The sequence below is a fragment of the Lissotriton vulgaris genome, chromosome 2_1 (genome assembly GCF_964263255.1).
Source record: "Lissotriton vulgaris chromosome 2_1, aLisVul1.2, whole genome shotgun sequence".
Taxonomy (NCBI): Eukaryota; Metazoa; Chordata; class Amphibia; order Caudata; family Salamandridae; genus Lissotriton; species Lissotriton vulgaris.
The window spans coordinates 231,129,619-231,155,067 of NC_141687.1; the positions used below are offsets into that span (position 1 = coordinate 231,129,619).

The window sequence follows — 25,449 nt, forward strand, 5'->3', positions numbered from 1 at the left end:
ATTTCGAGACATCACATTAGTTGGAGTATCTGTAATGATAGATTCTGGAGCGACCGGAAACTTTTGTGATATAAGATTTGCAAGTGAAATGGGAATCCAATCTATTAGAAAATCAAAAAGTGAACCAGTCAGAGCCGTAGATGGAACTAATTTGTCATCAGGTCTCATAGTGAACCACACGGAATCGATCCATTTAATTTCTAATGATGGACATGAGGAGAGAATTGAGTTTAATTTAATCGATGCTCCCCAATTCCAGCTGATACTAGGGCTTCCCTGGCTCACAGAGCATAACTCAACGATTAACTGGAGTACTAGGACCATTCGAATGGAGTCCAGTTATTGCTGGGAAAATTGCTTTGGGGTACCGGAGAAGGAGCAAGAAACAAATCCTGCACACTTGTTGTGTCTAGCCGGAGGGTCGATATGTGTGATTCACGTCCAGGAGATTCCGGAAGAATATCAGGTCTATAAGGAGGTGTTCAATGAAGTTGAGGCGGAACAACTCCCTCCACATCGAGCCTACGACTGTAAGATCGAGTTCGAACCAGGCTCGAATTTGCTCTGCAGTCGAGTTTACGTCCTTACTGAGAAGGAACACCACCATCTTCGGGAATATCTCGACAAGTATTTAGCCTATGGGTTCATCCGACCCTCTCAATCCCCAGTCTCTTCGCCTTTGTTCTTTGTACCGAAGAAGGAGGGGGATTTGAGAATCTGTATTGACTATAGAGCCATTAACAAGATCACTAAAAAGAACCAGTATCCGTTGCCACTCATATCAGTGTTATTAGATCAACTAAAAGGAGCCAAGATTTACACGAAATTGGACCTGAGAGGGGCGTACCATCTGGTGAGAATGAAGGAGGGCGACGAGTGGAAGATGGCATTTCGGACTAAATTCGGACTATTTGAATATCAAGTCATGCCCTATGGCCTCTGCAACGCCCCGGCTGCTTTCCATTATTTCATTAATGATGTACTGAAGGAGTTTATTGATCAGTGCGCAATCGTGTACATAGACGACATACTTACTTACTCTGAGGACGAAGGGAAGCATCGAGACCAAGTCAGAGGAGTGTTACAGAAGTTGAGAGAAAACAGATTGTTCGTAAAACTAGAGAAATGTGCCTTCAATGTCAACCAAGTAGAATTCCTGGGTTTCATCATTTCACCAACAGGAATTCACATGGACCAGAAGAAAATCGAAGCGGTAATGGATTGGAAGCCTCCGGAGAGTGTAAAAGAGGTCCAAAGTTTTATTGGATTCGCCAATTTCTACCGAGGGTTCATCAGTGAGTTCTCACATAAGATTCTACCTCTTACCAGATTGTTGAAAAAGGGATTCAAGTTTGAATGGACTTACAATGCGGAATTTGCCTTCCAGTCACTAAAGAAAAGCTTCACGACAGCCCCGATCCTACAACATGCAGATCCAGCTGAGCCTTTCTATGTGGAAACAGACGCCTCGGATCAGGCTGTTGGAGTAGTCTTGTCTCAGCGAAATAACTTAACTGGCCAGTTGCACCCGGTAGCCTATAGATCGAGAAAATGAACCTCGGCTGAGGTTAACTACACAATAACCGAGAAAGAACTATTGGCTATAAAAGACGCTTTCAAGGAGTGGTGACATCACCTGATAGGAGCGCAACATCAGGTAACAGTTTTCACCGACCATCGTAACCTGAAGTTCTTGAAAACGGCCAGAACTCTCACCCCAAGACAATTACGTTGGTCATTGTATTTTGCCGAATACGACTTCATGATTACTTATTGACCTGGAGCACAAAACGGAAAAGCGGATGCCTTGTCCAGGTTAGACACAGAGAACCAGAAGACTCCCTTAGAAAATCAATTAATCATTCCGTGCGAGAGAATAATTGGAGCGATCACATCTATCCACCCTGAACAAGGAATTTTAGAAGCAATGGATTCAGAGGCTATACAGAATTAGGCACAAGAAGGAGAAGGCAGAAGGATTCATCATCAGTTGCCCTATTTTCAAGAAAAACTGTACGTTCCCACCAAAGAACTGCAACAACAGGTTAAAGGAGAATGCCATGATGCAAAGTTAGCAGCTCATAAAGGTGAGGTAAAGACCAAAAAACTGATTAAACGACATTATTGGTGGCCAAATATGTCTAAGGAAATTGAGGAATATGTGAAAACCTGTGAGATTTGCGCTCAGGGAAAATCAGAATGGCAGGCACCAAAAGGTTTACTCATGCCATTACCAACACCACCATACCCATGGCACACAGTTACCTTAGACCTTATCACTGATCTGCCACTTAGTCAGGGTCACAACACCATAGTGGTGAGGGTTGATTCCCTTAGTAAAATGGCACACTTTTTGGCGCTAAAGGGGGTACCAACGGCTAAGCAGTTGGCTGCTCATTTTAGCAGTCAAGTACTGAAGATTCACAGAATCCCAAAAGTGGTAATATCCGACAGAGGTCCACAGTTCATTTCTCATTTCTGGAAATCCTTTATGAAAGGGTTGGGGAGTGAAGCTCGGTTTTCCACTAGTTACCACCCGGAGACTGATGGTCAAACCGAGAGGGTGAACCTGGAGCTAGAACAATATTTGAGATTGTTCCTTCTCAAACAGGAAGGGAATTGGTCAGATTACTTATGGGTAGCAGAGTTTGCACACAATAACGCTAAGAATGTCTCCACTGGTTATTCACCTTTCTACATGAACTATGGGAGGCATCAGAACTCCACCATTAGACAAACAGACCTTTCTGTCCCAGCTGTTGAGGAGATAGTTACCCATTTAGATCAGGTACACCAAAGTGCTAAAGAAAATTTAGAGTTAGCAAAAAAGAAATACAAGAGTTATGCAGACAAGAAAAGAAGAGTAGGCCCCCTCTTGGAGATAGGAGATCATGTTTGGTTAAGCACAAAGAATTTGAGATTAAAAGGCAACCCGAAGTTTCAACCAAGGTTCATTGGTCCATACCCCGTGGAAGAAAAAATCAACCCATTAACTTTTTTCGAATTACCTTGCCACCCAAATTGAAGGTTCATCCAGTCTTTCATATCTCCCTGATGATGAAGGCCCCTAAGAAACTACGAGGAAAACTCCCCCCCAAACCACTTCAACTGGAGACTGGAACCGATTTTGAGGTTAAGGAGATAATAGACTCCAAAGAGCAAAAGGGGGAACTATACTACCTGGTAGATTAGAAAGGTTATGGACCAGAAGAAAGATCATGGGAGCATGAGAAGGACGTTCACGCCCCAAGATTGGTTAAGGTTTTTCACCAACGTTACCCCACCAAGCCAGGGAGGAAACAATCTACCTTGTTGGGGGTACTGTCAGAACCCCAAGTTTCCAGATCGGTGTGATAGCGCGGTCTGGCGGAAACTGTAACCAGAATCATCTTCAGGGAAACCTATGGACTAAGTTAGACCGCCAATGGAACCTAAGAATGGCCGCCGACACTCTGCTGGGTCAGCGGTCTAGCTTATCACCACAGTAATCATCGAATGCTGGTGAAGCACGCGAGTACGGGGAACTGCGCACTTCACCTGAGTCTCTGCCCGAGGAAGAACGTTTCCATGTCCAGAGTCTGAGAGAACCCGAGTTTAGCCAATTCCTGTCGGAAAATTCTTCGTATCCTTTCCCCCTTTATTACTTAGTTAGTTTTCCCCTTCTCCCTCCCTCCTTGTCCCTTCTTGGAGTCCCGTATCCGCTTTCCTAAATCTGTCAACGAACCGTGCCGTTCAGTCAGTCAGCACCCTAGAGACCTCTAGTGGCGGTTAAGAAGACGTCGCTGAGGTAGTTTTCCAGCCGGAGATATCGGAGCCCGAGTGTTCCGGCTCGCTACAGGAAAAGAGCTGAGGAGAAAAAGAGACGACAAGAGCGAAGTGTTATAATAGGTTACTTAATCCAAGTCGCTGTTTGATAATGCAATTGTGAAGATAAAGACTTACCTGAATACATAGCTGCCCTTAGAATTCAGAGAGTCATCTCCAGAGTACTCCTTCTACTGAAAACATAGCAAAAGGAGATCAAGTAAGAAAGACAACACGGACCAGAGTAAAAGATAAAAAGCCAACACAGAAAACAGTATTAAGTGAGTTTGATAAGAGCCATATGTTTAGTACAGAAGTTAATTAAAGGAAGGTTAAGACTAATCATAGGACTATATAATTCTAGAGCAAAAGAAACACCCACAAGAATAAAAGAAGAAACAAACAGGCATCACAGAGTTTTAGAACACACAGAAGATTTTATAAAGTAAGTTGAGGTAAACTAAAATAGGGAAAGGTCATGGATAGAGAAGGCACACGATATTAAGTGAGTTTGTATTTTATAGAAAGAATAACTAGGTGGAGCCTGTAAGCACATGACATCTTGTGAAGAAAGAAAAAATCTGAAGAGAAGCAGAGTTCTGGAATTAACAATGGTATGAAAACAAAAGAGTAGACCTGAGTGATAGAGTATGTGGGTAGGTTACAGGAGAGTTATTAAATCATTGTAAATTCTTGCAGGAAATTCTTCAACGGAAGTCTGCTGGGCGGACTACGAGAGAAACCACCAGAACTCTCTCTCTTTTGTTATTTTATCCACTTCCCCCTTCCCTCTAAGGTAGCATACTGGGAGACTTGTTGGTTCAAGCTCCGGGTTGCTGCTTGAAGGGATTTGGGAGCTAGCATCTCTGTTCCTGTTTACTAATACTTAAGTACTTGGTATTTTGACAGAGTGAAGTGCCCAAGTTGCATTTTACACCCGAACAGAGGTGGCCGAGGGGATAGATTTGCAGAGCCTTGGAACTATTTTAGATACCATACAGAAGGAGTTGAGCGCAGTCAGGGAGGAGAACCAAAATCTTAGACTAGAGGTTGTAAACTCGAGAAAAGAGACTGCGGAGCTAGCTCACCGACTAAGACAACCATTTGGTTCTAGGCTTGGTGGGCAAACCTCCGATGCAGAAGGCACTAATAGAGTGACCTCTCAAATAATTCACTCTTTGTCGCCAGTTATTACCTTAGCTGCACCAGAGCGTTTTAGTGGAGACCCACAGAAGGCGCAAATATTTATCACACGATGCTCACTACACTTTATGTGCCACCCTTCGATTTTTCCAGATGCGCAGTCTAGAGTCGCCTTTGTATTGTCGTATCTGAGTGGGGATGCAGCGTATTGGTCTCTACCGGTAATCACTAAAGATGACCCGATATTAAGAAATTATGAAAACTTCAAGGAGGAGTTCCTTCGATTTTTGACAGACGCCGAATATCTCAAGCAGTGGACAATGAACTACTCGACCTGAAACAAGGAAACCGAGACGTGGTTTCATATCTGGCCCAGTTCAACAAGCTAGTGGTTGAAACGAACTGGCCGGAGAGCAAGAGAGCGGCGGTTTTCTATCGCAGACTGATGGATGAGTTAAAGGATGTGTTGGCTGGAATACCTAACAGACCCACAGAGGTATCTGCGCAAGTGGATCTGGTCTTGGAGATAGATTTTCGGCAAGGTGAGAGGAAGGGTGAAAAAAGAAAAGAGTTTAGACCGATAGTCCCTCGATTTGATAGGGTCAGATCGGAAGGAGGCAGAAGCTATGAAAGTCAACAGGGAACCGAACCGATACAAATAGGAACAATACGTGGTCCTCTCACAAAAGAAGAGAAGGAGAAGAGAAGAGCCAGCAATCTGTGCATGTATTTTGGATCAGGCGGTCATTTTGTTAGAAACTGTCCAAAGAAGCCCAAGACAACTTACAAGCTGAAGGAAAACTAGAAGCACCACCCGTTGTCGGAGTTGAACTGGTGGATGTGACTCAGAAGAAAACTCCAGAAGAACATCAAGTAGCAAATACCTTGCAGTCAGTAGCCCCTCATTTGATCCTACCTATGGAGGTGAGATTTCGAGACATCACATTAGTTGGAGTATCTGTAATGATAGATTCAGGAGCGACCGGAAACTTTTGTGATATAAGATTTGCAAGTGAAATGGGAATCCAATCTAATAAAAAATCAAAAAGTGAACCAGTCAGAGCCGTAGATGGAACTAATTTGTCATCAGGTCTCATAGTGAACCACACGGAATCGATCCATTTAATTTCTAATGATGGACATGAGGAGAGAATTGAGTTTAATTTAATCGATGCTCCCCAATTCCAGCTGATACAAGGGCTTCCCTGGCTCACAGAGCATAACTCAACGATTAACTGGAGTACTAGGACCATTCGAATGGAGTCCAGTTATTGCCGGGAAAATTGCTGTGGGGTACCGGAGAAGGAGCAAGAAACAAATCCTGCACACTTGTTGTGTCTAGCTGGAGGGTCGATATGTGTGATTCACGTCCAGGAGATTCCGGAAGAATATCAGGTCTATAAGGAGGTGTTCAATGAAGTTGAGGCGGAACAACTCCCTCCACATCGAGCCTACGACTGTAAGATCGAGTTCGAACCAGGCTCGAATTTGCCCTGCAGTCGAGTTTACGTCCTTACTGAGAAGGAACACCACCATCTTCGGGAATATCTCGACAAGTATTTAGCCAATGGGTTCATCCGACCCTCTCAATCCCCAGTCTCTTCGCCTTTGTTCTTTGTATCGAAGAAGGAGGGGGATTTGAGAAACTGTATTGACTATAGAGCCATTAACACGATCACTAAAAAGAACCAGTATCCGTTGCCACTCATATCAGTGTTATTAGATCAACTAAAAGGAGCCAAGATTTACACGAAATTGGACCTGAGAGGGGCGTACCATCTGGTGAGAATGAAGGAGGGCGACGAGTGGAAGATGGCATTTCGGACTAAATTCGGACTATTTGAATATCAAGTCATGCCCTATGGCCTCTGCAACGCCCCGGCTGCTTTCCATTATTTCATTAATGATGTACTGAAGGAGTTTATTGATCAGTGCGCAATCGTGTACATAGACGACATACTTACTTACTCTGAGGACGAAGGGAAGCATCGAGACCAAGTCAGAGGAGTGTTACAGAAGTTGAGAGAAAACAGATTGTTCGTAAAACTAGAGAAATGTGCCTTCAATGTCAACCAAGTAGAATTCCTGGGTTTCATCATTTCACCAACAGGAATTCACATGGACCAGAAGAAAATCGAAGCGGTAATGGATTGGAAGCCTCCGGAGAGTGTAAAAGAGGTCCAAAGTTTTATTGGATTCGCCAATTTCTACCGAGGGTTCATCAGTGAGTTCTCACATAAGATTCTACCTCTTACCAGATTGTTGAAAAAGGGATTCAAGTTTGAATGGACTTACAATGCGGAATTTGCCTTCCAGTCACTAAAGAAAAGCTTCACGACAGCCCCGATCCTACAACATGCAGATCCAGCCGAGCCTTTCTATGTGGAAACAGACGCCTCGGATCAGGCTGTTGGAGTAGTCTTGTCTCAGCGAAATAACTTAACTGGCCAGTTGCACCCGGTAGCCTATAGATCGAGAAAATGAACCTCGGCTGAGGTTAACTACACCATAACCGAGAAAGAACTATTGGCTATAAAAGATGCTTTCAAGGAGTGGTGACATCACCTGATGGGAGCGCAACATCAAGTAACAGTTTTCACCGCCCATCGTAACCTGAAGTTCTAGAAAACGGCCAGAACTCTCACCCCAAGACAATTACGTTGGTCATTGTATTTTGCCGAATACGACTTCATGATTACTTATTGACCTGGAGCACAAAACGGAAAAGCGGATGCCTTGTCCAGGTTAGACACAGAGAACCAGAAGACTCCCTTAGAAAATCAATTAATTATTCCGTGCAAGAGAATAATTGGAGCGATCACATCTATCCACCCTGAACAAGGAATTTTAGAAGCAATGGATTCAGAGGCTATACAGAATTGGGCACAAGAAGGAGAAGGCAGAAGGATTATCATCAGTTGCCCAATTTTCAAAAAAAACTGTACGTTCCCACCAAAGAACTGCAACAACAAGTTATAGGAGAATGCCATGATGCAAAGTTAGCAGGTCATAAAGGTGAGGTAAAGACCAAAAAACTGATTAAACGACATTATTGGTGGCCAAATATGTCTAAGGAAATTGAGGAATATGTGAAAACCTGTGAGATTTGCGCTCAGGGAAAATCAGAATGGCAGGCACCAAAAGGTTTACTCATGCCATTACCAACACCACCATACCCATGGCACACAGTTACCTTAGACCTTATCACTGATCTGCCACTTAGTCAGGGTCACAACACCATAGTGGTGATGGTTGATTCCCTTAGTAAAATGGCACACTTTTTGGTGCTAAAGGGGGTACCAACGGCTAAGCAGTTGGCTGCTCATTTTAGCAGTCAAGTACTGAAGATTCACAGAATCCCAAAAGTGGTAATATCCGACAGAGGTCCACAGTTCATTTCTCATTTCTGGAAATCCTTTATGAAAGTGTTGGGGAGTGAAGCTCGGTTTTCCACTAGTTACCACCCGGAGACTGATGGTCAAACCGAGAGGGTGAACCTGGAGCTAGAACAATATTTGAGATTGTTCCTTCTCAAACAGGAAGGGAATTGGTCAGATTACTTATGGGTAGCAGAGTTTGCACACAATAACGCTAAGAATGTCTCCACTGGTTATTCACCTTTCTACATGAACTATGGGAGGCATCAGAACTCCACCATTAGACAAACAGACCTTTCTGTCCCAGCTGTTGAGGAGATAGTTACCCATTTAGATCAGGTACACCAAAGTGCTAAAGAAAATTTAGAGTTAGCAAAAAAGAAATACAAGAGTTATGCAGACAAGAAAAGAAGAGTAGGCCCTCTCTTGGAGATAGGAGATCATGTTTGGTTAAGCACAAAGAACTTGAGATTAAAAGGCAACCCGAAGTTTCAACCAAGGTTCATTGGTCCATACCCCGTGGAAGAAAAAATCAACCCATTAACTTTTTTCGAATTACCTTGCCACCCAAATTGAAGGTTCATCCAGTCTTTCATATCTCCCTGATGATGAAGGCCCCTAAGAAACTACGAGGAAAACTCCCCCCCCAAACCACTTCAACTGGAGACTGGAACCGATTTTGAGGTTAAGGAGATAATAGACTCCAAAGAGCAAAAGGGGGAACTATACTACCTGGTAGATTGGAAAGGTTATGGACCAGAAGAAAGATCATGGGAGCATGAGAAGGACGTTCACGCCCCAAGATTGGTTAAGGTTTTTCACCAACGTTACCCCACCAAGCCAGGGAGGAAATAATCTACCTTGTTGGGGGTACTGTCAGAACCCCAAGTTTCCAGATCGGTGTGATAGCGCGGTCTGGCGGAAACTGTAAACAGAATCATCTTCAGGGAAACCTATGGACTAAGTTAGTCCGCCAATGGAACCTAAGAATGTCCGCCGACACTCTGCTGGGTCAGCGGTCTAGCTTATCACCACAGTAATCATCGAATGCTGGTGAAGCACGCGAGTACGGGGAACTGCGCACTTCACCTGAGTCTCTGCCCGAGGAAGAACGTTTCCATGTCCAGAGTCTGAGAGACCCCGAGTTTAGCCAATTCCTGTCGGAAAATTCTTCGTATCCTTTCCCCCTTTATTACTTAGTTAGTTTTCCCCTTCTCCCTCCCTCCTTGTCCCTTCTTGGAGTCCCGTATCCGCTTTCCTAAATCTGTCAACGAACCGTGCCGTTCAGTCAGTCAGCACCCTAGAGACCTCTAGTGGCGGTTAAGAAGACGTCGCTGAGGTAGTTTTCCAGCCGGAGATATCGGAGCCCGAGTGTTCCGGCTCGCTACAGGAAAAGAGCTGAGGAGAAAAAGAGACGACAAGAGCGAAGTGTTATAATAGGTTACTTAATCCAAGTCGCTGTTTGATAATGCAATTGTGAAGATAAAGACTTACCTGAATACATAGCTGCCCTTAGAATTCAGAGAGTCATCTCCAGAGTACTCCTTCTACTGAAAACATAGCAAAAGGAGATCAAGTAAGAAAGACAACACGGACCAGAGTAAAAGATAAAAAGCCAACACAGAAAACAGTATTAAGTGAGTTTGATAAGAGCCATATGTTTAGTACAGAAGTTAATTAAAGGAAGGTTAAGACTAATCATAGGACTATCTAATTCTAGAGCAAAAGAAACACCCACAAGAATAAAAGAAGAAACAAACAGGCATCACAGAGTTTTAGAACACACAGAAGATTTTATAAAGTAAGTTGAGGTAAACTAAATTAGGGAAAGGTCAGGGATAGAGAAGGCACACTATATTAAGTGAGTTTGTGTTTTACAGAAAGAATAACTAGGTGGAGCCTGTAAGCACATGACATCTTGTGAAGAAAGAAAAAATCTGAAGAGAAGCAGAGTTCTGGAATTAACAATGGTATGAAAACAAAAGAGTAGACCTGAGTGATAGAGTACGTGGGTAGGTTACAGGAGAGTTATTAAATCATTGTAAATTCTTGCAGGAAATTCTTCAACGGAAGTCTGCTGGACGGACTTCGAGAGGAACCACCAGAACTCTCTCTTTTGTTATTTTATCCACTTCCCCCTTCCCTCTAAGGTAGCATACTGGGAGACTTGTTGGTTCAAGCTCTGGGTTGCTGCTTGAAGGGATTTGGGAGCTAGCATCTCTGTTCCTGTGTACTAATACTTAAGTACTTGGTATTCTGACACAGTGCCTCAGGTGCATCATCAGAGCTGTGTGAATAATAACAGCTGGGAGCCCCTGCCTGAGGTGCATCATCAGAGCTGTGTGAATAATAACTGCGTCAGCCCATGCCTCAGGTGCATCATCAGAGCTGTGTGAATAATAACAGCTGGGAGCCCCTGCCTAAGGTGCATCATCAGAGCTGTGTGAATAACTGCGTCAGCCCGTACCTGAGGTGCACCATCAGAGCTGTGTGAATAATAACTGCGTCAGCCCCATGCCTGAGGTGCATAATCAGAGTTGTGTGAATAATAACTGTCAGCCCCGTGCCTGAGGTGCATCATCAGAGCTGTGTGAATAATAACAGCTGTGAGCCCCTGCCTGAGGTGCATCATCAGAGCTGTGTGAATAATAACTGTCAGCCCTGTGCTTGAGGTGCATCATCAGAGCTGTGTGAATAATAACTGTGTCAGACCGTGCCTTTAGCTTTATAGTCCGAGTCAACAAGTAAGAATGGAAGGCACTGACTAACAACAAACAGACTGCCTGCATGTTTAAAACTGAACTCACTCTAACATATTAAGTACGTAGTGTGCGTGGACACGGAGAAAGTCAAAATGTAAATGGAGGAGAGCGAGGACTTCCTTTTGACACCCGCAGGGAGATCCGTTTTAAATCAAAATAATACATTGACTACCAGAGCACCGTCAAAGAATTCCTACAAATTACATTAACAGAATCCCCTTAAAAGTGGGGAGGGCGGGTGAGAGAAGAGGCAGCCAGCTTCTTTATGAGCGCCGCGCGCCTCGTGAACAGCGCCGCGCGTCCCTTTGCAGACTCCCCCTGCATTCCAGAGAGGCGTGCGACGCGATCCGGTCTGCCATGCAATGCTGTACAGACAAGACCTGGCCGCGCGCACAACGTTATCCTATGGGGAAGCGCTGCGCGCGGCCAGGTCTTGTCTCACTTCGGCGTTCTCAGACTGCTGAGACACCGACTATAGTTCTCGGCGAGAACACGCTTTCAGCGCGTTACTAGCCGAGACCTAAAAAAGGAGCATAGGCCGTACATGTTTTTTTTAAATTGATAATTCGACCCTGAAAAATATCTAAATAGAGGCACAAAGTTAGTGCACCTTTACTAGTGTAATAGCGGGAGAATACAAATGCTTTGGGATGGCCGCCTATTGGCGAACCTGCAAGCAAAATTAAGAGGGAGAAGTGAGTCTTAAATGATAGATTCTAACCCAGAGATGAAGAAAGAAGGTAGGGAGGGAGGAAGAGAGAGATAGAAAGAGAGAGATATGGACCAATTAAGGGGAGTGACTCTGAGCTGCAGATAAAGTAGCAGAAGAGCAAGAGATTACATCCAAAACTGAAGTTGTGTGTGTGTGTGTGTGTGTGTGTGTGTGTGTGTATATGAGAACATTGATAAAACAAACTACACAGAAGGGAAAGGCAAACCAAATAATGACCTAATCTCCGTTGACGGAGGGTGTCCAAAGGAGCGGCAAGTATTTGGAGTGCGGCCATAATGGAAATACTATAACAAAATTAGGAGATGATGTCAAATCTCAAGACCCAGGAAATGCCATAAGATGAAGCAGAAAGAATAAAACGTTTGAGCAAGACCCTTAGATGGTCTTATGTGAGGAACTAGGGTCTACCCCGCACCTCGAGTGAGAGGTTTCACAATGAGAGAAATCCCTCAGAAGGAACTGCTGAGAAATAAAGAATCTGGCATGAAAAACACTACTGTGGTTGTGTAGGAAGGAGAGATGGCTAAAGGTAAATGCATTTGCAGACAATAAAGGAGACTGACTTAAAAAGAGCAGAGACAGTGAGGTTAGTAGCATAGCAGTTGAGACATCAGATAACATAGCAGGGTAGTGGAAGCTCCGGTACAAAAAAGTAATGGATCAAAAAGAACTGACCACCTTGTACCAAAAAGAGACAAAAAGAACAATGCCCACCATTGTACATATCCCGAATACTGAGGTCACACTAATAATCTTACTTGGCCTATGCCCCACCAGTGAAATCTTAGGCAGATAGAGAATGCCCAATCTGATGAGTACTAACAGACTGGGAACAGTAATTGAGCATGCCGCTCCTTCGAGGTCTATGCCCTCGGCCACTAACATACTGACTAGGCACAATGGACCCTCAGAATCCTCACCCTCTTCACCCAACACACTGTCGGGGTTCCACTCATTTTCAATACATTCCATACTTTTACCCTCAAAAATCTGCTTGGTGTTGGCTTATGCCTTCTATATTGAGTGCCGGTCTCTCCTGGTAAGCAGGAGGCATAAAGTCTTCATCTGCTTCATCTGTAGTTTACTGCTTGTGCATGAAAATGTTATCACTGAATAGGAAGAAGAGTATTAGGGAATTTTCTCCTGAAGTCCTAAGCTGGATAATACTTCAGTCTATCAATAAATATACTTTATTCAGCTTATTTTACAAAGCCGTAAAAGCACAATATACATAAATACAATAACAATGTAAAAACTGACAGTTCATTAAAAATAAAATCAGACAAACATTATCACATCATTTGCTATTGAACATATCCATATCCTGGATTCCCCCATGGAACTTCTGATTAGTAAAGCATGCAGTAATGAAGATGAAACACAGGCACGAATTGTAAGGGGATTGCAGTAGCTGCAAAAAGGTTAAAGCCATTCTACAATATTTTAAATTACGTTTTTTAAGGGGAGGTCTTGAGTATAGTGTCATAGGTATTTTACAAAATCCTCAAAATAATGTAAAATGTAACATACCTTGAGATGAGTGATTATCACATGGACATTTGGCTAGGGTTTTTGACCAAGCATTTCTGCATGGAAAAGTAACAATGTGATAAACCATGTTAAATATAAAACATATCTGCACTGTGTGTTCATTAGTACCCCTCTCAGATGTTAAATCAGTACATGCTTTAAAGCTCACTTTATGATCAATGATTTATAGTCTTTCTTGCTCAAAAAACTGATGACACACATGTTTGTTCTCTGCCTTGCTGACATCTGATAGGAATTCTGAATCATCAAAGAAGTTTGGTCTATCTTGCCCACAACCAAAAGTCTTTATGTTTTTGATTAAGGGTGTTCCCAGTGCCCAGTCAAGTGAAAGGTAATCCATCATAATTTTCATGTTTTAAATAGGCTCTTGTTTAGTCCACATGCCATGCCATAAAAGTAAAGGCTTTACTCTAATAAGGTCATCTATATGTGACAGCCCTAATTCAATGTGGCATAAGGTGGGCATATAAGTGTCAGAAACTTTCAGAAGTTGCTTAAGACATGTATTCTCATACGTATTAAGTTTCCTGACATTTGTATATCCCCATATGTCACTGCAGATAGACATTTGGTGTGATAAATGGTGTTCGATTCCTTCAAGGGTTTTTAGGCCCAATTTTGACGAGATGGAGAAGAGTGCATTAGTTGCCTTTGCAAGTTGGTCAATTCTATTTTTAACCTGTTGCTTCTATGTCCCCAGAGAGTTCAAAATAACTCCCAGATAAGAAAATGTGGGTGTTTGTTTTAAAATGACACCTCGAATGCTTAAAGCTTTCTTTAGAGGATTGGGAACCCCACAAATCACTGCAAATGAGTCCTTAAAATTAGCAGTTAAATCCAGGTCTCACATTCAGGCTGCAACATTATCCACCAATAGCTAAAGCGCTTTTGGTGTGCAGGCCATGAGAAGGGTAATGGAGGACGGGAATGTCCTCCATCCCTGATGCCCAACTCAAAGTGAAATTGGTACTCTGGCTTTTATTTTTGCCCTGGTGTTACACTAATCTAACTTCAGCACAAAGGGCAAGGCCTCTCTGTGACAGTGCGAGGTCCAGGACCTTTCCTGTGGCCTGGCAGGGCTCACAGAGCATGCCCGTATGATAGATAGTTGACTACTGTACCTGCCCTTGGTGTAACGCATAAAGCAGCAGTGGCAGCAGGCACAGTTGTATGATTTGTAGTAGCACCAGACCTTTTTCTCTGCATGAGAGAAAGTGTGGTCTACAGACTTTTCGAGTGTGAAGTTCTGCTGTTATGTGAGACCCACAACCTTCTGCTGACATCCTGTGTGCATGACAAGTGCATGGGTGTCTTTATTGAGCACATGAAGCATGTTTAGTGGCAGCGCACTGTGTGTGTGGGTTTAAATATTGAAGCCAGTGGGATCCATTTTGAATGTCCCCGGCATGCATAAGATGGAGGATGACAATACCTTTCCCAAATATTGGAAAGGTATTGCTTGAATTCATGTGGATGAAGAGTAGAGATACGGCTACCTTTAGACATTCCATGGATACTTTGTTAGCAAAGAGCTGCTAATTAGTTCTTTGTGAGCACTGCCATTTGGTAGATGGAAGTGTTAAAGGGTGGGACTGTTGTTCAAGGTGAGAAGATTTCTAGGCTTGACCTGTCCTTTTGTCTCAATCTGATCACTGCTTTAGTCAGTTGTAGCTGCGCTTCATAGTGCCCATGTTTTCGGAACACTTTGCTTGGAACCAGACACATTGCTACCTATTGTGAGAAGCACTACTTTACACAAAGACTGTATCAGGAGAGCACAGTGAGGTGGCATTTGAAAGAGAAACTCCACAAACCAGTTGTGAAGCCTTAGACAGTGCATCTACATCCCCTGACTGGAAAATGTATATAAAAGTGTGATCCAATTGAGAATTCATTATGACCAACGAAGGAAGTCCTTCGCGAAGTACTTAAGGACTGTTGTGTGATTAGGCTTGGTGTCTGCCTGACAGGGAACACCACCTGAGTTCTGCAGCTGGAGCAGCTGAAGGTTTGCCTTTTGCCAAAAATACTGAGTGAGGGAAGGAGGATGCCTGACTAGGTGCAAGTAGGAACTGTCTATGAGGAGAAGCCCAGCATGTTCCCAGGATGAGGAATCTCCAGAGAAAGCGGACTACACATAAGAAACGAACCAGGAGTGACCAGTGTACAGATTAGGTCTCCCTGCCTCTACACAGTTCCTATAGAGAACTGCTCCAAAAGACATCACAAGCACTTCCATTGGTAGCTACTGAGAGGTCAAAACTGATGCTGCCACCGCTGATGCAGGAAAATTGATTAGGAGCCCGGTCAGCCTCAGAGGGTTGCATCTGCCAAATATACATCACTTCTGAAGAAACAGCCTGGAAGGCTGCACTTGACTTGCTGTAGGACACATGAGCATTCTGCCTGGAGGGCCGTAACTGTTGACGGTGCCATGTTGGAATGCCAGGACCTGCCATACTGAACTTGGCTGGTAATTCCTGTGAATGAAGGCGACCGTGCTTGCTTTGGGCAAGGGCAGTGCGATTGTATACACACCATCGGAAGTTAGAGACCATCAAAGCGGTAATGTGGACCTTAGACTGCAGTCTGAATAGGGTATTGCAAAGCCCGCTGAGGACTGAGTGCAATTGAAACTTTCTGCCTAAATAAATATCTATCTTAAGATCTATTGAACTCAGTTGCATATATGAACTCCTAGGAGTCAAAGTGAGATATTCTGGAAAGGAGAGAGTACTGGAAAGGAAGGTGTAGAGTTTACCAAAGAACATAACCAGGAGTATTCGCTAATCCAAATTAACTGTGTAATATTTAGTTCTGCTGTGAAACTAAAATACTTTCTTTTAATCACAAGACAAGATAAGCACTGGACTGGACGTTAAGGGCCTTATTAAGAGTACAGCGGTCCATAGGTCTGCTGTGTCCGCTGGAGATCCAGGATCCTGCCGCTGTCCCGCAGCGGTCAGAAGCAGGAATATGCTAGTGGTGCTGCTGCGGCACTGCTGAACATATTCTGAGTTGCTTGTCCACCACCCTTTTCATGACGGTAAGCCCGTAATGGAAAGGGTGGCAGAGAGACAACCAAGGGGGTTCTAACAGAACAGAACCCCTGCGGCTCTCTAGGGCCTGGGGGTGCATGCAGGGCTGTGCCAGGTGCCGGAATTGCACCCCTGCTCTCTTATGAGCATGAAAGCCCACCACCATGAGACTGCCAATGCACCGCCAACCCACCATGGATTACATTCATAATCCGGCGAGCGGGTGCACCATGGCTTTGGTGGTGCTCCTGCAGACGACGACGCGGTTGCAGCGCTACAGACGGACCGCCAAACTTGTAATAAGGCCCTAAGTTATTGTTTGTGTTTATTGTTGCGTTCTGAGTTCTTGCCTACTTGCCTGAGAAGCCTTTGGCTGCTCACCCTTGCTACCCCGAAAGCCAAGTATAGAAAGGGTTACCTGGCTCAGGTTGCAGAGTCATAGTAGGAAGCGCCCAAGGATACAGTAGCAAACAACCATGTTTGGGGCCCAGTAGCCCCTGTTCTTTTGTGATCTGAAAACAGGGTCTCACAACTTCTGTTTTAAAATGATTTGATCTCAAATATGAAATACATTGATATATTAGTTTATAGCCATCCTTTAGTTAATTTGGTAAATTAAAGGGCACATACAAAAGCTGCTGTAGCAAACATCAGTGAAAATGTTTCCAAGTATCTTTTGAATGAAACCATGAAGCTGGGGGTGTGGCTTGCGAGCTGGCAATAGTGTACGCATGAAGCTGGTGCTCCGCGCCGACCCGAGTTAATTCTGGTATATTACAGCCTGAGCCATGAGAAATGACCAGGTGCAGACGGCCCTGAATTGAGGGGGAACCTGAAGTACCCAGTGAGCGGCATTGTGATCCCGGGGACACTCGGTGTCTGGAGAGTAGGAGACCCAATGGCTTAGCAGACACGGAGCCAAGATGACAGCTCCACTGTACGTAGGTTAGAACTTGGATCTTGCACTGAGACCCCATTGCCGGAAATAGCAGGTGACCGAAAACTCTTCCCCACACTAATACCTGCAGGCCTGAGGAACCGGGCTCATTCAGCTATGTGGCAGCGACTCGGGCCTCCGGCGGTGCCTGGAACAGCAGTAGTTTGTGGGCTGCAGTAGCAGTGTCTGTGCCGAAACGCAGGAGATCCCGGGCCCAAAAAATAACAGTCCTGCTGAATGGAGGTAATGGCTGTGGCCTCCCATTGAGACCCCCTTGCTGGACTGAGTAGAGGGTTGTGGTCAGCAGTGCTCGTTGTCGACTACCAGCCTGAGGAGTCGGGTGTATGACGAGTAACCTGAGGGTGCTGTGTGTGACGGCGAAGAAGAAGGGGCTTCCCTGATTTTGCAGCAGCTGCTCGGACTTACAACAGGGCCTTAGATGACAGAGGATTAGTGGGCCAGGGTTGATCACACAGCAGTCACACAGAGGCGCCTTGGGCCCCAGGAACAGAAGGCGAGAGCTGTCCTGGGAATGGGGGGGGGCCCACCGACCCTGAGACAGAAGGAGACCGGGGGGAGGCCGTTTGGGTGAGACTGCGGGGCCCCTCCCATATCGGGGATGAGTCACTGGGATACTTCTAGATTTGGGGCAAGACGTGAACTGATGAACCTGGGATAGTGGAGAGCGGTAGAACTAGTCCATGATCCAGAATTGGCCTGCTGCCCCTGTTACACCCTGGATGACCTGCCTAGGGGATAATATCATGAAACAGTGGTGGGAGCAGCACTGAAATATCTCCCCTTCTGCGGGGTGCCGGAACTATCTGCTCCTCTAACACATGTTGGCCGTAAAGAAGACCCATGTCGCCTGGGAGGCAGGTGGGAGCACAGATGGGTAAACCCAGGGCAAGAACGACCAGCCTGGTGGCAGACCAGGATGGGGAGATGACTACCCAGCAAACTGGGCCCCAGTCTGAAGTAGATCCAATCCAGCAGCAGCCAGCCAAAATCCTGGAGGCAATAGAAGACACAAATCCCACCCTCCATCAAGATATCAGCACAGTCTCTGTCGGCCTGGGACTGCTGCGGGTGGAGCACCGGAAGCTAGTGGAAAGAGTGGGAGCAACGGATACCTCTACTGCAGATCTGCAACCAATGCAGCACATACTGAGCAAAATGGTGGATGAGCTTTCAGACAGAGTCCATGTATTGGAATGTAGGGCAGAGGACGCGGAAGGACGTAACCGCCGGAATAATATACGTGTCGTTGAGCTACCTGAGGGACTAGAGGGCACCGACATGCTGGCATTCCTGGAATCATGGCTTCGCAAGGAAGTGGCCACAGAGGGCCTCTCTATCTTCTACACCCTGGAAAGAGCCCACACAGTCTAAGCTCGGCCGCCTGTGTCTGACTGACTGCAGCAGCCTGTGGTGGTACGGCTCCTACACTTCCGTGATAGGGATACCCTACTGCAAAAGGCAATCTCAGGTGGTCCCTTTATGATTGATAACAGCAAAGCAGTCGGCTCACCTACTCGGTGAGTAGGAGGTTAGAACTTAGTAAGCAGTAAGTAATACTTTATTTGATTTGTGAAAATCATAAAAGGGTGGGTCTTACCACCATGGGATAAAACTTTACATCTTTGAAACAGCATAAAAACAACATAAATCACATAAAAAGATAATACATTAAAGTAACGCAAAGCATTAGCAAATTGCTTGAATGTGCAGTTACTGTGTAAAGTTGAGAAACACAGATGGAACTGGGCACGGGGATAACTGTCTCATTGCAGCTGCCAGTCAACAAATAGATATTCTAAACGGGGGTACAGTGCTTGGGGGTTAAGTGTAACTTGATGGGAGTAACACATTGTTAACTCAGAATGAAGTTTTTTTTTTTTTTTTTTTAATGCCGGAAAAGTGGAATGAAGGGTATCCATTAAGAGATTGAGGGAGAGTCTGGGCCCAGCCCTGGGCGGGCCAATTGGCACGGGTCGTCTTTAATTGTTTCCTTGTTTTCCAGCTCTTGGGCAGCGTGGGCCAAGAATTTTATAGTTTTGCAGGAAAGTTGTATCCAAGACCCGCTAAGGCATTTTATTACAGCCGCCCTGCAGGTTCTTACTTGTGCTTCTCTTAGGAGTGGTAACAAGAGCGTCTTCCTTAGATTTTGGAGTACCGGGCATATGCATAATAAATGCAATAATGACTCTACGCCCTTGCCACAAAGGCGACAGTTTGAAGTTGGCCAGGTACGCAGCCAATTGGGGGTGAGATCTTTGCTCGAGAACCAACCCAGCCTCAGAAGACTTAATTTCCTCTTGTAGTGATCCCTAAAACAATCTTGCAAGTATGGCTGATGTTTCAGATGGTTATATGTTGGTAGCACAATCCAGGCGTGGCTTTTGCCAGCCACTGCGCCTTTGTCCATTATCAGCGATGCTTGTTTGATAGCTTTGTTGGTGATCTGTTTAAAAATGTTATAAGACACGGGTGAAAGCCAGGCTTCTTCCAGCTTTAAAGACTGAAGCGCTTGCCTAAGGGACTTATATGTTGAATTCGAGAACCCAGCCTGTTTTTCGAACTCTAGCCAACAGAGGTGGGCAAGTGAGTTGTCTTCGGCGTCCCTCATACGCCAGTAATATTTGGCCAATGCTCCTTGTCTTGCCGGAGTCTGGTTTGTTAATCCATATTCCAGATGTATTTGGGCCTGTGAAATGTGTTGCGGGATCGAAAAAAGGTGTTTAAACAGTTTGGATTGAGCAAGATTCAGCGCTGTAGAGTCCCTAGATGCCATCAATTCCGAGCCATATGTGAGCGATGGCAAGAATTTAGCAGCTACGATCTTTAACATGTGGCCGGTTGAACTTCCACTTAAATGTTTTTGTATGGTTTTAAAAGCGAAATGCAGTTGTTTGGCTTTTGATTTCCCCTGTTCTAAATGATGTTTGTACTTTAGTTGGTAATCAAGTATGATGCCCAAGTATTTGTATTTATCAACCTGTGTTAATATAGAAGAATTTAACCTCCAGACATATTTAAGTTGTTTCTTTCGGGAACTGGAGAAGCATAGGATGTTTGATTTTTTTAGGTTTATTGTTAGTTGTGCTTTGGAGATGTATAACGCGAGTTTGGAAATCAAGCGTTGTAAGCCAAGCGGCGTTTGTGAGAGCACAATGTCATCTGCGTATTGTAGACTCATAATAGGTGTTTGTCCCAATTTCGGTGGGTCCCCCTGAATTGTGCGTAGGTCACTTTCTAGGTCTGCGGTGTAGATGTTGAAAAGGCTGGGAGCCAACACGCAGCCTTGCTTTAGTCCGTTAGAAGTTTGATATTTCTTTGTTAGGCATCGTCCATCTCCTTTTTTTATTTGTACCCAGGTGTGTGAGTATAGTTCTATGATTGCTCCCAATAGCTTTGGTGGCGCACCCCAGGCTTTCAGGTTAGAACTTGGTTCTCACACTGAGACCCCATCGCCGGAGCTAGCAGGCGACCGAAAACTGTTCCCCCCCACTAATACCTGCTGGCCTGAGGAACCAAGCTTGTGGCGGTCAGCCTGGGGGAGCGGGCTGATCAGCTGCGGTGCTCAGAGCTCCCAGGGTGGAGGGGCTTCTTCAGCTATGCAGCAGTGACTCAGGAGTTGGTCCTCCGCCTAGAATCTGTCTATGCAGAATCACTGCGACTAGGGGGTCTCTCCGACTCTGTTAGGGACGCATTGGAAGTTCCCCTTCCTAAAACCAAATTAGAAGACCCACAGGTCTGGGATTATCCCCCTCTTTCCATGCTCAAGATGGATTTTAAAACCCTCAGTAAGCTGCTGGCCAAAAGCCTGCTCCCGCATATGTCCACTCTGGTCCACCTTGACCAGAAGAGCTTTATCCAGAAGAGGAGCGCCTCTCATAATTTACGTTCCCTTTATCATATATTATACCACCCTACCATGCAGCTTCTCCCCAATGCAGCACTCCTGGTAATAGACCTAGAAAACGCATTTGATACGATTAGATGGGACTTTCTATTTAATACCATGCAATACATGGGTCTTGGCAGGAGTGGGTAAAATGGGTTCAGTTGCTCTAAGAGAGACCTACCACCAGGGTTCGGATGGAAAGAAAAGTCTCTAGGCAATACCATATTTTTCAGGGTACCCCACAGGGATGCCCCTTTTCGCCCCTCCTGTTCGCTTTAGCGATAGAACCACTGGCGGCATTGTTCCGCCAGAGAGGTCTAAATGTAAATTCAGTATTTGTAAAGCGCACAGCTACCCGGTGGCATCCCGGCACTGGGGGCCGTCGGGAAGATTAAGCAAGCTATTGCCCAGAGTCACATGGTGCTGGACTGACCTGCCACCAGTGCCAGGGATCGAACCGTGAGCCCCAGTATCAGCCCCCCTGGCCGCAGCACCACACCTTGGTTCCCCTTCATAAAACCAAATTAGAAGGCTCATGGGTCCGGGATTACAGTTGGCGGGATGCTGGACGTCGTGCAAAATTGGCACTCAATATTTTTGATGGACATGAGTGGGTTTCTGGACTACGTGTCAATAAAAGTAAGACCTACCTGTTTCCGCTGTTGCCGGATGCTTTTCGCCCAGCAGACCTGCCTATAGATCTTAATTGGGCTCCCCGCACCTGTAAATACCTGGGAATCCAGAAATTTCACTCTCTAGAGGATATGAGAGAAGGAAACCTTGTGCGCGCACTGCTATCCCTTGAAACCTGTGTACCTTTTTGGTGCTCCTTGCATCTTCGGATCATGGCGAAAATCTCCATATCAAAAGTGGTCATGCTACCACACTTTCTGTACTTCTACTGTAATCTACCATTAGTAGTACCCCCCTCCCCCCCCCTGGTTGGTTTAGACAACTAGATACTCTACTTAGAGATCTCATCTGGGGCAAGAGCCGCAGGAGAGTGTTTTTTTGCGAACACTACAGCGCCCAGTTGAGGAGGGAGGACTGTGAGTGCCGAACTTTGAGCACTCCTATTTGGCCTCCCACCTATATGGCTAGCGCAATGGATAGAGGGCATGGGTCCCAAGGGCACTGATTTGACTGATACAGGGGGCTATACACCCTTGCTATTAGCTAAAATGCTAGACCTGCTGTGATGAATCCGGACCAGTCACTGTTACATACCACAGCATTACAATGGTGGAGACGTAGTGTGGCCACACGGATAAAGCCCCCTGCCCCTGATAGGTCGTCCACACAGCGTCCCTAGGAGGATATTCACCCCTGAACAGCTGTCTCATTGGACGCAGCGGGGTTGGAGACTGTAGGGGGCTGCTACCACCAATCAGTGCCGGTCCCAAAGGAGGACTTGGTTGGCAGCAGCGGTATGCAACCAGGACAGTTCCTTTTATATGAAACCCTGATACGCACATTCAGTAAACTGTGGAACTGTGGTCGGGAGGAGCCCGAGACACATGGATTGTTACAATCTATATTTACGCTGGGAGGGGCACGTACCAAGTAAAATGGTTCTATATTGCACTGCAACAGCTGTCACACGCCCCACTTCAAAAGCCGAGACAAATGGATGACTGCTCTGAACAGGGATTTGACAGACGGGGGATGGAAAAAAATACTGACATATCATAAAAAGGTCTCGTGAAATACCAGATTTAAATATATACAGTTTAATTACACACACAGGACGTAAATGACAGTTAGTTTGTGGGAATTTAAAACACACCATGAGGCATTTAGTTATAAACACTGAGATGCCCACTCGCCTGATGGTTTGGACCCATACATGTCACATATTGTATTCCAAAGCTTAGACCTCCTCCCTGGTCATACAACTACACTGGACTATAACTTAGTGATATAGCCTAGCAATCTGTATGTACTGGTGAGGCGTACATAGACATATGACCTTAGAACCAACTGTTGTTGCCAGTTAGTTTGGAGGAATGCTGAACATTTTTATAACTAATCGCAATGTCTTGCATGTCAACTATGTACTGTTAAAGAATTGTCGAATACCCAAATGCAAATAAAAATGTTATAGAAAGAAAGAAATCTTGAAGCTGAGAGTAACCATTGTGATAATTTAATTGAATGCATTATGAAAAATAAAATGCATTTTACCATTTTGACTGTCACATGGGGAGTGTCTGTGTATCCTGAAATGCTTTGCATCCCTGCATAATGTAAGGATTTTTAGTACAATTGAAAAATAAAATGTCTAGACCAATCTCTTATGCAAAAATATATCAGTACATGATGGAGTCATGCTTCTTTCCCTTTCCTTAAGCTGCATCCCTGGGTAACGAGGTATGGAGAGGACCCACTGCCTCTGGAAGAAGAGCATTGCACTGTTGTGGAAGTCACAGAGGAGGAGGTGCAGAACTCGGTCAAGTTGATCCCAAGCCTGACTGCTGTGGTAAGGGTCATGGATGTTCTTCTTTCAAATTTTGTGATCTTGCTCTACTGAACTGATGTGTAATGTTTCTTTCTAAAATTAGAAATCTCTGAGCTTCTGAAAATCAAAGAGGAAAAGTATTTAATTTCGACATAAGTATGTTTAAAGCAATGCACGTACATGTGTATTGATTGTGATGTTATGGTAACATTGACTACTTGTGCTTGGACAATACATATATTTCATCGCCATGTTATAAGACGCTATTATATCTTATGTTGTGCTCCATTAGGCTACACGTTTGAAGCAATACTAGACCAAGCACATTTCTTCACGACTCGCAATACTCCTTGCATTTTTAGACTACAGCACTGACATCAGGCACAACGTAACTTACAACGCTCTGTAATAAGCACTCATCAACCTAAAAGGACAGGAAGCCCATAGTAAAGCAGTTTGGACCTTATCTCACCCACTCAGACATAAGCACACACTGGACAGGAATAAAATCCTCCAAGTCAAGGAACATCTAACACTGTCAATCAGTGGTCCTTCACACTACATAGCCTGGGCTTCAACATCCAGTATACAAGATAATAATGAATCACTCACAACATGCCAGCACAACAATCAACCACTCTGACTCAAAGACTGCAAAAATGCCCAATTTACACACCAGACTGAGCACAGAGCTGGTTTTTGCTATCATCTATTTGTACAGGAAGGGACATCATTGCATTTCTGATCACCCATTTAAACAGGAAATAATATCACTGGTTTCTGATCAAAACCACCTTTACAAGTGAAAGTCAAGCAAGAGGTCTTAATTTCCCATCGTCCATCTGCACAGGAAGTGACATCACTAGTTTCCCACAATCTTTAAAAGAAGACCACGCAAGAGCACCTCATGTCCCAGAATACATCTACACTATGCCCACAACACCCTGCACTCCTGCACCATCATAGGACTTATAGGCGGCTATAGAGAAGACTCACACAGCAACTGTGCTGCTGATACGTTCTCGATCTGAGCCCAGCGTCAGGAACCCTGGTGCTGCACCTACCCACAAGCTATCCTCCCGTGCTGGACCACACTCTCAACCTCGCTAGATGCTCGCCACATGGAACCTTACAACATGGAGGGAGCATTAATATGCTCCTCCTGCAAGTTTCTCATACACTCTCTCATACCCTACACCCACCACTCCTGCACCAACAGTACCCAGGATCCCACACACTTAGTCCTAAAAAACAGCCACCCACTCATGCTCACACAAACCAAGCACAACCCAAACAACAAGGCACACTCACATACATGCTTCTCAACAGCTGCTGGATCACCAAGCACGCCACAGAGTTATGAGACCTACTCTTCTCGCACAGAAACAATGCTAAACCCAACCTTTGCACCGAACATTGCTACAGCTACCCAGCCGACTATAAGATCACCAGACAAGTTCTTCAGCACAAGGCCAGGGGCAAAGTCGCCATCATATACAGAGATACCATCAGCTGCATCAGCTACACTGACATCCTCACTATCTACATGAAACACCTCACGCTCAAGATATGCATCACAGCCAACTTCTTCCTGGACGGAACCCTCATGTAGAGACCACTAGGACCCCACACTAATTTTGCTATCAACATCAAGGACTTTGTTGCATTCCTCTTCACCTATGTCAATACCTTCAGCCTTCTCAGGAGCCTTACATTTCTCCTACAAGACTGGACTGTCC

At 45.0% G+C, this 25,449-nt stretch overlaps 1 protein-coding gene across 1 annotated transcript in view; it reads left to right on the top strand.

The window, feature by feature from the left end:
• CAMKK1 (calcium/calmodulin dependent protein kinase kinase 1) overlaps window positions 1-25,449 on the top strand; it is a 1,268,063-nt gene that overhangs the window by 982,458 nt on the left and 260,156 nt on the right. Inside the window, exon 15 of the mRNA XM_086954811.1 lies at window positions 23,603-23,731. Within this exon, the coding sequence (XP_086810937.1) occupies window positions 23,603-23,731 (129 nt within the window). The remainder of the gene's footprint in view (window positions 1-23,602; window positions 23,732-25,449) is intronic.